Source organism: Oryzias melastigma, unplaced genomic scaffold (genome assembly GCF_002922805.2).
Source record: "Oryzias melastigma strain HK-1 unplaced genomic scaffold, ASM292280v2 sc00449, whole genome shotgun sequence".
Lineage (NCBI taxonomy): Eukaryota > Metazoa > Chordata > Actinopteri > Beloniformes > Adrianichthyidae > Oryzias > Oryzias melastigma.
Window position 1 is genome coordinate 16,992 of NW_023417044.1, and position 14,170 is coordinate 31,161.

The 14,170-nt window shown below is 42.6% G+C and overlaps 1 protein-coding gene across 1 annotated transcript in view; it reads left to right on the plus strand.

Moving 5' to 3' along the window:
• The first annotated feature begins 7,545 nt into the window (after positions 1 to 7,545).
• LOC112139582 (CST complex subunit CTC1) overlaps positions 7,546 to 14,170 on the plus strand; it is a 9,676-nt gene continuing 3,051 nt past the window's right edge. The window contains exons 1-6 of the mRNA XM_024262403.2: positions 7,546 to 7,771; positions 11,039 to 11,462; positions 11,542 to 11,625; positions 13,263 to 13,400; positions 13,633 to 13,676; positions 14,041 to 14,168. Coding sequence (XP_024118171.1) covers positions 7,686 to 7,771; positions 11,039 to 11,462; positions 11,542 to 11,625; positions 13,263 to 13,400; positions 13,633 to 13,676; positions 14,041 to 14,168 — 904 coding nt within the window. The 5' untranslated portion in view covers positions 7,546 to 7,685. The remainder of the gene's footprint in view (positions 7,772 to 11,038; positions 11,463 to 11,541; positions 11,626 to 13,262; positions 13,401 to 13,632; positions 13,677 to 14,040; positions 14,169 to 14,170) is intronic.

Sequence of the window (14,170 nt, forward strand, 5' to 3'; positions counted from 1 at the left end):
GACGACCAAATTATTCGTCGACTATTTTAATAGTCGAATAGTCGTCGATTAGTCGAATAATCGTGGCAGCCCTAGTCTCATCGTTGTGGTTTTATGACATTGTTTTTAAGAGGCTTCTGTTAGAACTACAATAGAGCTTTAAGAGGACGTCACGGCAGCAACACGCACATGCCGCGAGACACAGACAAGAGAGTTATACGTTTTTCAGTGTTAAAATAAACGTAAACAGATCACAATTATTTCCTTTTGGATAACATGACAATCTAATCCTCTACATTTGTCTGTGGCTCACCGATCACCTCATTTCTACCATGTTTACATCACGTGACTATCAGGTGGATGTTTTGGTTCAGTTGTTCCGCTCTTGGTTTCATATTCACACTGAAGAATCTCAGACTGAACAGAAGTTCGGTCTGATTGGAAACAAACCGAGACCACCGTAAAAGATGGGTCCAGAGCGGTTCCTGGTACAGGGAGGTAGTTATCTCCTGACACAGCTCCATGGAGAAGGTGGATGTGTTTTCATTGTAGTCTGGAGGCGGAGCTTGCAGCACAGACTCTTCCTGGAGGAGCTGTTAGCATCGATCTTACATCAGCACGTTTCCAACCGCTCGTTTTCGTGGGTATGGGAGGGGCTGCTGCAGACAGGTCAGGTTTTAGAGGATTACTCTTAAATGCATGAACGAATCAAAACACAGTTTTGGGGTTCTTTATAGAGAGGAATGAACAGTAAAATAAATTTAAAACCTAAAAAAGTAGAAATTTCATGGTAGGACCACTTAAAGGCATTTTGATTAGAGGTACAAAAACCTGAAAGCAATAAATGTTATTAAAAATTGAGAATTAAACCTCTTTTCAACATTGAAATATATTATTACACAACCAAATAATCAATCATTTCTGTTCCGTTTATGTGAGTAAAATATTAGCATCATAAAATAAGACAATTTCAGGCTTTCTGTTGTGATTTTTAATCACAGTAGAACTATAGAGAGAAAAGACACTCATTAAAACTGTGTACTGATTTGTATGTCTTCAATACATTTTGTGTGTAACCATGTGTACTTGTGTGTTCACATGTACAAACATTACAAAATATATAAAATACATTTTACACACACCCAACATAATATGGGAGCAGTTTGAAACTACACACAAATTACACATGAATCCCTGATAAACACAAAAGCACATTTACACACAATCCAGATGTGAGACTCTTCATGTGTCAGAGATTCATGTGTGATGTGTTTAAATGCTGCCAGAATGCTAGTGGATCCTTTCAGGGTCATGTGACAGGAAGCAGAACCAGCTGATGGTCATTTTGTTTAAGACCCAACAGCAGGATCCTCTGGGTTTAGATCCTTCACTTGATCCTGGATTTTTCTCAGCAGTCTGAAGGTTTTCCAGGTAGATTTACAGACCATCAGGAGGTCTAACATCTGACTCCTGTTCTCACAGGTTTATCAGTCTTATCTCCTTCACAGACTCTCTTCCTAAAGCTGCTTAGTGTTAAAACTTTCCTTTACCACAGTGGTTCCCAACCACCGGGGCGTGGACCGGTACCAGTGTGATTCTCACACCGTACCTGTCTGATATAGATTTGACTTTCATGAGCGAATCTAATCTTTAGAACGATCGCAGAAATGCTGAAATGAGCTCATCCATACAGATGCAGAGAAGTTGTGTACACGCGATTGATTAATGCACTTACTTCCATGAAAAAAAGGGGAGGAGCAGTTTAGAGAGCGGGGGGGGAGGGGGGAAGTGGAGGAGAAAAGTAGAGCTGCACAGCACGTTCAGGAAAGCATTTCTTCTTCCGGCATCACCAAGAGCGGACGCTTTCCTCTGAGCTCCCTTAGCTATCTCTCAACCAAGGCTCTTTGTCTCGTCTCCCCAGTCCTACTGTGACTACTCTCAGTTTTTCTCATTTTCAAGAAACATGGATCTGATCTGCTGGGCTGCGAATGCGATTGACCAAACTTTCTCCACCATGCGAGGTGGGAAAGCGGATCCTACCTGCCCAGGGGGCACGTCTGCGGCTGGATATGTGAATGATCCTTGGGGCAAATGGAGAATTTTCTGCCTGTCGCAACTCTCTCTGGAAGATGTTGAAGATGTTTACATCATTGGATTACTGGTCTCCGACTTTCTGCTGATTGGAACTGGTGGAACCTGGATGTACCGGAACGTGGCGAAGTGGCTCTCAGACAAAGGCGGACTGGGAGGGCTTTGCGCTGGGACGCAGAGAGACGTACAGACTCAGACTGAGAAATTGAATGGACTGGAGGCCAAGATCGATGCTCAGTCTGCCCGCGTGTATCGCATCGAAGTCTCCCTTGGAAGGCTGGAAACCATCATGGAGCGAGTGTCGGCTCGACTTGGAGGGAATCAAGAAAATTGACCAGATCTGTGAATTTCTCCGCTGTAACGCAGCAGCTGGACTTTCAGCAGGCAGACAGAAGCTGTGTCTGTCTGCGAGAAAACAAACATCTCTAATCAGGAACCCCCTCGACTGTACCAAAACAATCTGCTGAAGGTGTGAGAAACTGAGTCCGTCGTCATGGAAACCTGTATTCCTCCCCTGCCATGACCTTCCCCACAAATTCAACGCCTTGGTGACTCTCTCTTCTCTCAGGCCCCCCCTCGACTGTGCCTTAGAGTGCTGTGCGACCGCGCACGGCTGCCACCAGGCTGGACGTGTGGGAGTCAGTTTGTGGACCTTTTTGTCTCGTGAAATTAATGTGCTTCAATGTTGATGTATTTTTGCTTGTACTTTAACTCATGCCGCCCTCCTGCGACACGGGGTGAAGATACTGGATTTTTGACATCTTCCCTGTACCCTCATGTGTCTCTTCTGGGCGATAAAGCGCCATCCAGCGGCTGCTGCCATCTTCTTCATCTTTTCCTTTGGGCTTTTCCCATCAGGGGTCGCCACAGCGAATCAGTTTCCTCCATCTAAGCCTGTCTTCAGCATCCTCCACTCTAACACCAGCCACCTTCATGTCTTCATTCACTGCATCCATAAACCTCCTCTTTGGTCTTCCTCTAGACCTCTTTCCTGCAGCTCTAGACTCAGCATCCTTCTACCAATATATTCACTGTCTCTCCTCTGAACATGTCCAAACCATCTCAGTCTGGCCTCTCTGACTTTATCTCCAAAACCTCTAACATGTGCTGTCCCTCTGATGTATTCATTCCTGATCCTATCCATCCTGGTCACTCCCAAAGAGAACCTCAGCATCTTCATCTCTGCTACCTCCAGCTCTGCTTCCTGTCTTTTCTTCAGTCCCACTGTTTCTAGTCCAAACAACATGGCTGGTCTCACCACAGTCTTGTACACCTTTCCTTTCATTTGTGCTGAAACTCTTCTGTCACACATCACACCTGACACTTTTCTCCACCCATTCCAACCTGCTTGCACTCTCCTCTTCACTTCTTTTCCACACTCTCCATTACTCTGTACTGTTGACCCTAAATACTTAAACTCCTCCCCCTTCTTTATCTCTTCTCCCTGTAACCTCACTCTTCCACTCTGGTTCCTCTCATTCACACACATGTACTCTGTCTTACTGCGGCTAACCTTCATTCCTCTCCTTTCCAGGGCAAACCTCCACCTCTCTAACTCCACCTCCACCTGTTCCCTGCTCTCACTACAAATCACAATATCATCTGCAAACATCATAGTCCATGGTGATTCCTGTCTAACCTCATCCGTCAGTCTGTCCATCACCATTGCAAACAGGAAGGGGCTCAGAGCTGATCCCTGATGTAATCCCACCTCCACCTGGAACTCCTCTGTCACCCCTACAGCACACCTCACCACTGTCTTACAGCCCTCATACATGTCCTGCACTGCTCGGACATACTTCTCTGTCACTCCAGACTTCCTCATACAATACCATAGTTCCTCTCTGGGCACTCTGTCATAAGCTTTCTCCAGATCTACAAAGACACAGTGGAGCTCTCTCTGACCTTCTCTGTACTTCTCTATCAACATCCTCAAAGCAAATGTTGCATCTGTAGTGCTCTTTCTTGGCATGAAACCATACTGCTGCTCACAAATGTTCACTTCTGCTCTTAGTCTGGCTTCCACTACTCTTTCCCACACCTTCATTGTATGGCTCATCAGCTTTATTCCTCTGTAGTTACCACAACTCTGCACCTCTCCCTTATTCTTAAAAATGGGCACCATCACACTTCTCCTCCATTCCTCAGGCATCTTCTCACCACCTAAGATCCTGTTGAACAACCCGGTCAAAAACTCCACTGCCATCTCTCCTAGACACTTCCATACCTCCACAGGTATATCATCAGGACCAAGAGCCTTTCCACTCTTCATCCTCTTCAAAGCCCCTCTCACTTCACCTTTACTAATCTTTCTTACTTCCTGCTCCACAACCGTCACCTCTTCTACTCTTTGTTCTCTCTCATTCTCTTCATTCATCAACTCTTCAAAGTATTCTTTCCATCTTTCCATTACACCACTGACACCTGTCACCACATTACCATTCCTATCCTTGATCACCCTAACCTGCTGCATGTCCTTCCCATCTCGATCTCTCTGCCTTGCTAGTCTGTACAGGTCAGTCTCTCCCTCCTTACTACCCAACCTAGCGTACAAGTCATCATAAGCTCTTTGTTTGGCCTTTGACACCTCTACTTTCACCTTACGCTGCATCTCCCTGTACTCCTGTCTACTCTCCTCAGTCCTCTCAGTGTCCCACTTCTTCTTAGCTAGTCTCTTACTCCGTATACACTCCTGCACCTCCTCATTCCACCACCAAGTCTCCTTATCAACTCTCTTTCCTGATGACACACCAAGTACACTCCTACCTGTCTCCCTGATCACATTAGCTGTAGTTATCCAGTCATCTGGGAGTACCTCCTGACCACCCAGAGCCTGTTTCAACTGTTTCTTAAAAGTCATGCAACAATCTTCTTTTTTCAGCTTCCACCAGTTTGTCCTCTTCTCTGCCTTTGCCCTCTCTTTCTTCATCTTCTTCACCACCAGAGTCATCCTACACACCACCATCCTGTGCTGTCTGGAAACACTCTCACCAACCACTACTTTACAGTCACTGATCTCCTTCAGATTACACCGTCTACACAAGATGTAGTCTATCTGTGTGCTTCTACCTCCACTCTTATAGGTCACTCTATGTTCCTGTCTCTTCTCAAAGAATGTATTCACTATCGCCATTTCCATCTTTTTTGCAAAATCAACCACCATCTGTCCTTCTACATTCCTCTCCTGGATACCAAACCTGCCCATCACCTCCTCATCACCTCGGTTTCCTGCACCAACATGACCATTGAAATCTGCACCAATGACAACTCTCTCATTTCCAGGGATGCTCATCATCACTTCATCAAGATCCAACCAGAACTTCTCCTTCTCTTCCAGCTCACATCCTACCTGTGGGGCATACCCACTAACAACATTGAACATGACACCCTCCATTTCTATCTTCAGACTCATCACTCTATCTGACACTCTTTTTACCTCCACAACACTCCTAACAAACTCCTCCTTTAGGATAACTCCTACTCCATTTCTCTTCCCATCTCCACCATGATAGAACAACTTGAACCCTGCTCCTAAACTTCTAGCCTTGCTACCTTTCCACCTGGTCTCCTGGACACACAGTATGTCTACCTTTCTCCTCTGCATCATGTCCACTAACTCTCTACCCTTTCCTGTCATAGTTCCAACATTCAAAGTCCCAACTCTCAGTCCAACACTAGTGACTTTCCTCTTCTCTCTCTCCCTACGAACCCGCCTTCCTCCTCTCCTTCTTCCACCAACAGTAGTCCAATTTCCACCGGCACCCTGTCGGTGAACAGCACCGATGGCGGTCGTTGTTAACCCGGGCCTCGACCGATCCGGTATGGATTTCGTAGGTCTGATTCGCATATTTGATTTGGCAAGATTTTACGTCGGATGCCCTTCCTGACACAACCCTCTGTATTTATCCGGGCTTGGGACCGGCACAATGAGACCCTGGCTTGGGCCCCCTTGTGGCTACATTAGCAGCTGCTGCCCACCACAAGGAATTTCCCCCCCGGGGATTAATAAAGTATATTTGATTTGATTTGATCTGCAGGTAAGCGCGTGCAGGTGAACGTGTGCAGACAGTCAGTCACAAGATGAAGTTTTGTTTTGTAAAAATTGTCTTCCTCTCAAAATGTTTCACTTAAAGGTTTCGCATGGAGCTTCAGAGTGTTCAGATTTGTTTCCTATTGAGCATCAACAGTTGATTTGTTGGTTACATTTTGTTCATGTATTATTTTAAATGAGCTGATCTTATAATAGTAAAAAAAAATAGTTTTAAACCACTTTTGACATGACAGAACCCCACTGCTAACTAACATTACCGGTGCAACAAAAACAGGGATCAATATAATCTCTATTCAGTGGGACAGTTCTGATCCAGCTCAGACCAGGAAAACAAAGACGTTCATGGATCTATTTGTCTGCAGGTGGATGATCAGAAAGGGGCGGAGCTTGGATACTGTGGCTCGCTGCTTGCAGTTTATCTGTCACTACAGGGTTTTTAAACATCATTTCTCTGCTCCTGGTTCTGTTATTTAAATGAAGAAATGATCAGAAATGCAGATTTAATCTTATTTTTCTTTATCTATGTCCTCCATGATCAGACAAATGCTACAGGAACATGTTTCAAAACACCAAAAACATGTAGAGAGGGAGAACAGAAACCTCAGGAGCAGATCTGAGTCTGGAGTCATGAAGAAACGAGAAACAAACTCTGAAACCGGGTCAGAATGACCCCATGTCTTCATGATGGACAGCAGGAAACTATTGATCGGTTTATATTTTTACATAAGCTGGAGGTGGTAAAGGTAAACTAAGGTCAGGTGAGGACTTGTAGGACAGGTGAGTCACAAAGGTAAGACTGGAGGATCTGTACAGGTGAATCAGGAGAAATGGAGGATGAGCAGCAGGTTAGGATGAAGACAGAGATGGAAATGTGACGACAGATGGAGAGATGGAAGGAGAACTATGAAGATCTGATGAAGTAGAAACATGTTGGAGAACGGAGGAGAAGAGGACGCTGTGGAACAGGAAGTAGTGAAGATCAGAGAGGAAGTTCTGGAATCAGATGGAGATGTTTGAAATGATGAAAAGAGGAGCAGGGATGATGATGATGAAAGGATGAAGAGGACGGAGATACCAGGAAAGAGAGGAAGACCAGAGAAGAGGATGATGGATGAAGGAGGACAAGAGGAAGGAGGATGCAGAGATTAGATAGAGGAGAAGCGACCAGAAGATTTCAGAATGATCCTTTCAGATACAGATGATGTTACTTGTTTCTCCATCCTCTGATCCTCCTCTGATCCTCTACTGATCTTCCTCTGATCCTCTTCTGATCATCCTCTGATCCTCCACTGATCCTCCTCTGATCCTCCTCTGATCCTCCTCTGATCCTCCTCTGATCATCCTCTGACCATCCTCTGATCCTCTTATCATCCTATACCACCCTCACATTAACAGTGAATATAGATCCAAAATCTTCAGAATCCTGATCTTAGATCCTGATTCTAGATTATGACATCTTCTGTCACCTGCAGGTGTACCTGTGTTGGTTCTCTTTCACACCTGTCCTGACTCTGATTGTGTGTTTGTGTGTGCAGGTTGTCTGGTGTGTGTCCTGCAGTTCTCCATGGTCACGGAGCGCTTCCTGCAGTCAGAGTTCCCTTCAGTTGATCATCTGGATCAGGAGAACTTCATCACCTTCAGAGATTCCAGGTACAGACTGGATCACCTGAACCTCTGATGACGATCAGATTCATGTATTCTCTCTGACACTACGATACAGTTTAGAGAAACCAGAGGAACAACAGAAACATGAGAGTTTGAGGTAAAACAATCATTCAGTTCACTAAAGGTGTAGAGAGGTAACTAGAGGAGAGGAAGCTCATTGGTGGAATCTACTCTATGGATGATGAGTGGAAAAAATACACAATTCTGACACAACACAATAAGTATCATCTTCTCACGATATCGGTAATATCGCGATACTGCGATAATTGGTAAAAATGCTCTCTAATAACTACCATTATATAGAAGAACATGTTTTTTTTGTGAAAATATATCCCCATTTATCTATTTTAGCTTAAACACAATCATAATAAACAACTTTTCTTATTTTGTGCAACAAACTAAAGACACTTTTGTGCAACATTTCTGAAATCAGTAAAACTATGTATTTGACGAGCATTGACTTTAACCAAGTTGGAATTATCTGTCAAATCCAATGTTAACAATAGTAAACATGATCAGCAGTGACACTACTTAGTGCAGAATTGTTGTAACAGAACAAAATTTAAGTAAGTCAAGTGGCGACAGCTATCTACTAGGGATCTTACAACAACTCACGATTCGATTCGGATCCTTGGGGTGCCAATTCGATTCTGCATCGATTCTTGATTAAAAATGTTAAAACAGAGGAAATACTTCGATAAAGAAATTACATTCAAAGTTCAAAGTTCAAACAACTTTATTTATCCCCGAGGGGCAATTCTGTTTTTTGATGCAGAGAGGTGACTTCAATCAACATACAAGTTACACATGACACAGGAGCATAGAGAAATAAAAATAATAATAACAATAAGGGGAGAAAAACTGTACAATCCTATGGTTCCTTAATACAGAAGAGGTCTGACGTTGGATAAAAGAGACAATATATACAAGAAGATGGTATAAAAATATTGCACATAAATAGAATTGTAAATATATATATATATATATACACACGAGATGACATAAAGTGACGTAGTGTGTTTGTGATAATTTATTTTAATTGCACTGATTAGCTGGATTGTAGGTCAGCGTTAAATAGCTGGACTGCTCTTGGTATGAAGGTGCTCTTCCTCATCTGTGTTTTACATCCAGGAATCCGAAGCCTGCGATGTGAGGGGAGCCATTCCAACTCTTGATGCATGACATGGGAGGGGTCTTGAAGGATTTTGTTGGCTTTCTTTGTTGTCTGTTGATCACACAGGGTGACAAGAGGTCTGATTGGCTGCTCAATATTTTTGAGCAGACTTTAACAACATGTGTGAGACGGTTTTTGTTCTGTACTGTTAGCGAGTGGAACCAGCAGATGAATGAGAAGGTTATGACATTTTCAATGAAGGCGTAGTAAGATCTGGTCAGGATGTCACTGCTTGTTCCAAATGATTTTAATTTCCTCAGGAGGTATTGTCTCTGACTGCATAACAGGCGGGTGCTACAGTTTATATACTGATGGAAACCTTCTAGAGTTTTTTCAACTGAACATTGGTTAAAATCATCCATGATAAATTTCGGAGCATCAGGTGAAATGAGGTCATATTTATCTAAAACATCTTTTAACTGTTCTGAAGCTGAGGATGAGTTGGCTTTAGGGTGAATATAAACAAGAAATAAAAACAGTTGAGGGAATTACCTTGGCAGATACCACGGGCGTAAGGAGACACACAGGATTTCAATATCAGAGTTACAAAGCTTTTCTCTGACTATCACAGTTTGACACCATCGGGGGTTAATGTAGAGGCAGACTCCACCACCGAGCTGTTCATTTATGATACTGTGCAAACTTTTATTATTCAGACCCTCCAGGATTTCGCTACAGATTTTTATGATTGTTGTGGCCTGAAGTGCCTAATGTTGCTGCAGCTTCTGTAAAAAGTTTAATGTTTTTGAAAATATAATTTTTTTTGAAAAGTGCCTAAAAATGTTTAATTATAAAATAAAAATCACATTCTCATATTCCAACTCTTTTTATTGTGACACATGCACAAAGAAAATACTTCATCATCACTATATACAATGTTGTTGAGCTTTCATTTAATTTGAATAGAACTGTACATCAAAGTACATGAAAACAAAAATTCCGACCAGTACCTGAAGTACACACAAACAATTGTGAAGCATGTCTCTATTTCCCACTGCGCACCGATCAAACAGGATGTAAGCGATGGCAGTCATTCTAGCGCTCAGACAAAGTAACTTCTTACCGGCTGGATCTCCTACAGATGGATGATAAATGCTGACAGGTAGACATGCTTCACACACGCGCTACTGAGCCTGAATCTCACCGGAGCTTCTCCAGAATGAGCACGTGCATCGCTATTAAAAGTCCGACGCAGCGCGCGCCCATAGTTCCGGCGCGCGACTCAGACGCTCAGCGCTACAGCCTCTTTAAATGAAAATATAATATCGATACTTGGTGAGAATCGATCGCAGGACTAAATATCGCGATATATCGCAATATCGATATTATGGCACACCCCCAGTATCCAGCATGTTTGTAGTCAGAGCAAACACAAACTAAAAGACTCTTATTAAACTTTATTAACAACAACTGAAGAACAAACATGAACTCATGAGCGCCCTCTGCTGAGATACTGTCTCAGCTAATGACTTTTAGTTTAATGTCAGGTTTAAACTGTGAATAAACAAATGTAAAATACAGTAACTGTTATATGGAAAGAGATATGTAATACAATGTGTAGAATGTATAAATATTTGAATAAAGCAGAACTCTGTACTGTATGTCCTCACTGTAGACTAATATTCAACAGGAATAAGACATAATACTCTGATCTAGATCATTAAAATGATTACAATGATATGATAGGTGAGACAGGTGAGGATGAGGATGATGATGATGCACAGCCTCACCTGATCACATCCTCAACACACACTAATACACAAACATACATGAAGTTCTCAGAATTAATCAAATAAATAAATCTCTTCAAAAATTCGTTCATGTTGAGACATGTTTCTGTTATAGAGTAGAACTGAACGATCTGGAACTGTTCTGATCTCTGGAGGATCTGCAGGATTTAGGTCTACCTGGATCAGAAGGTGGAGCTTCACATGAATGAAGATGGATGAGAACCTTCCCTAACAAATAAAGTTTTTTCATTTCATTCCAGAACCTCAGTCCAACATGTTCTAAGGCTGCAGAACTTCACTGAACGATCCCGGTTCTGTTGGGTTTAACTCTCTTATTGTGTGTTCCAGGGTTTACCTGCAGTTTTCTCTGGACCACCTCCTCATCCTCAGCCCGTCTGTCACCATGGTTACTTACCTGAAGCATAAGGGGGAGGAGCCTGGAGATGATGTCACAGATGAACATGAAGACCATCCGAAGGAGGAGCAGAGATGGAAGAGGAAGAGGAGGGAGGGAAATGAAGATTCTTCAGACTCCTCCTCCTCTGATGTCATGACAGCAGTCTGTGTGGGCGGGGCCTCACAGTCCTGTGTTTCCATGGTCATCAGAGTGGAACAGAAAGGAGGTTTGGTCTGGAAGAACACAGAGGGGGCGGAGCTTCAGCTCTGCTTCTCACTCAGAGCTGCTGTGATTGGTCCATTGGTCAGCTGGAGGCGGGACCCTAAGAACAAACCGTTGACGGAGGAGGAGGCGGAGCCAGACAAAGAGCATAAAGTTAGTGATTGTGTGATGAAGTGTTCCCATGATGCACCTGTCCTGACCTCTGTGTGTGCATGAACACCTGTGTGTGCAGGTGCAGCTGCAGTTCTCAGGTGTGTGTCCTCGATGGTTTCCAGTCCTCCAGTCTGGACGTCTCTACAGAGTCCTGATGGTTCAGGTACAACACCTGTGATTCAGTCATGAGGGGCGGGGCTAACTGTTACCTGCAGGTTTGACACCTGGATTCTGAACTGGTCAGCTGTGGTTCAGAGGTGAAGCTAGTTTATATTTCATAGTGATATGTCATCAGACGCAGCAGGATGTGATACCTGCTGATGATTGACCAACCAATGAAATGTTACACCTGAGGTCCAATCATCTCATTTATCTTGGATTCATCTCAGGGATTAGAGATCACGAATATACAGAAAACTCTGTTAAGAAAAGTCTATTTGACACTGAAAATGGTAAAAATGAAGTGAAAAATTAAATTAAATCTTTTATATCCTGTCATTTTTTTTATTTTTTATTTTTATTTTTAATTGTTTCACCTTTGTATTCCCTGCTGTTTGGTGAATATGAACAGCTCTTCCTCTGTACCTGAACTCTACCTGTGACAAACACACAGGAGACGATGGCGTCGCCTGAAGAGTATAAACTCACTCAGAGTTCATCACAGTTCTTACAGTCATGATCAAACCCAGCCAGCATCAGTATAAATGAGACTGTGATTGTAGATACGACTATTATGGGATGGTCAATCACTGTGAAGTATGAACAGGCGGTCGACCTCTGATTGGAAGGTTGTGGGTTTGATTCCTGTCTTACCATGTGTTGAAGTGTCCTTGGGTAGGACTCTGAACCTGAATCACCTCAGGTTGAAGGTTCTAGAGATCATCAGTGGATCCACCATCAGTGAATGTTCATTTTTAAATGTGACTGTAGAGCTTCTGAGAAGATCCAGAACACAGTAGAAGTACACACCGTTTACTAAAGTGTATTTACTATACACTTTGACATCAGAGCTGTCACCTGTAAAACATTAAAAACTCTCCTGGACAATCCAAAACTCTTCAACCGTTTACTGGATCTACATGAATCAGCTGATTCTGACATGAAGAGAGCATCTTATCAGATTTACAATCATAAATAACTCACGACTAACAGGAAGTGATGCAGAACAATGTAAATCTGCTTTAGAATCTAATAGAACGACGTTCATTACCTTAATGGTTGAATAGTTACTGTAGCAGTCAGTCGAATTGAAGAAGAGTCTTTACTGGTGGTCTGAAGTGGTTTATTCCGTGAATTCTTCACCACCACAATAAACCAACGTAAGAGCTTTACAGAGTAAACAGAAAAGAACAAAATTACAATTAACTCAAATTTGCAGTAAATAAACTTCAAGTAAAATCAACCTTTTGTTTACCTTGTTACCACCTTCGACTGGTGCTAAAGTTCATAATTGTCCTTTGATCGTTGGCTTTATGCACCTTGCAATACACGTTTTCTTCGTAACTTTCGTGGTCAAGCTTCTGTATCTCACAAGGATATAACTCGCCTTCAAAATAAAATACATCCGGTCCTTTGGCAATATCAAAATAAAAGCTTGTCGTATTTGTCTAATAAGAAAGAAATAAACATTTCTTTCAAACTGTGTTAAACATATGGACAACCTTTACAGTTATGATTGACTAGAAATGTAAACTCTGATGTTAAAGAGTTAAACTTCAAGACCCTGCAGGTCTGTGACTCACCTTTCCAGGTGTTTGTCTCTAAAACTCTGACTCTGATTGGTCCTCTGCTGTCTCACAGGTTCTCTTTGATCTCAGTTCCCATGAAGCCTCAGGGAACAACAGGGCGGAGTTTCTCTCAGACTCCACCCTTCAGGTTGGATCTGATTGGAGGTTCCACACTCTACCACGCCCCCTGCTGCTGCCCTCCTGTCTACAGGTAACACATTCGCCTTCATGAGGACCTGAACCTGGTTATTGTCTCAGCTAACAGCTGATGGTTCTCAGCTGGTTCTGGAACCACAGTCACTGATGTTGTGTCACTCTTGAGGTGTTGAGGGGGGGGGGAGTCTGTTATGTGTCCAAACAGGTGATGACCTTCACACCTGTGTGTAGGAGGAATCTGTCTTTAAACCAGTGCTCTGATCTCTCTCACCTTTTGGTGATTTCAGGCCACGCCCCCTGTGCTGTCTGTCAGTCAGGTCATGGACAACAGGTGAGCTGTTATTTAAAGAGGCCATACCATAATATTTTTATGTCTTTAAGGGTAAACTATACCCATTAATATGATCAGATATCTTTGAAACACTAAAAAACACATAATTTATGAAATATTAATACATTTCATTTAATTACTTTTGTTTAATTTATTTATAAATATTTAGTTATTACTGCAGCTCCACTTTGGGGTTCTTTATAGAGAGGAATAAACAGTAAAATGCATTTAAAACCTCAAAACGGAGAACTTTCATGGTAGGAAACCCTTTAACATGTTTTATTATCACCATCCTGTAGTCCAGAACAGTTATTGAAGAACTGATGATTGTGTTAGTTTATATATGTTTGTGTTTGTGTTCCAGATCAGAGCTGGTTTGTTTTCAGGGTCAGATCTCTGAAAGGATCAGTGTGGATGATGGGAATACAGAGCCTGGAAACACAGGTACATACTCAGGTACACACTCAGGTACACACTCAGGTACACACTCAGGT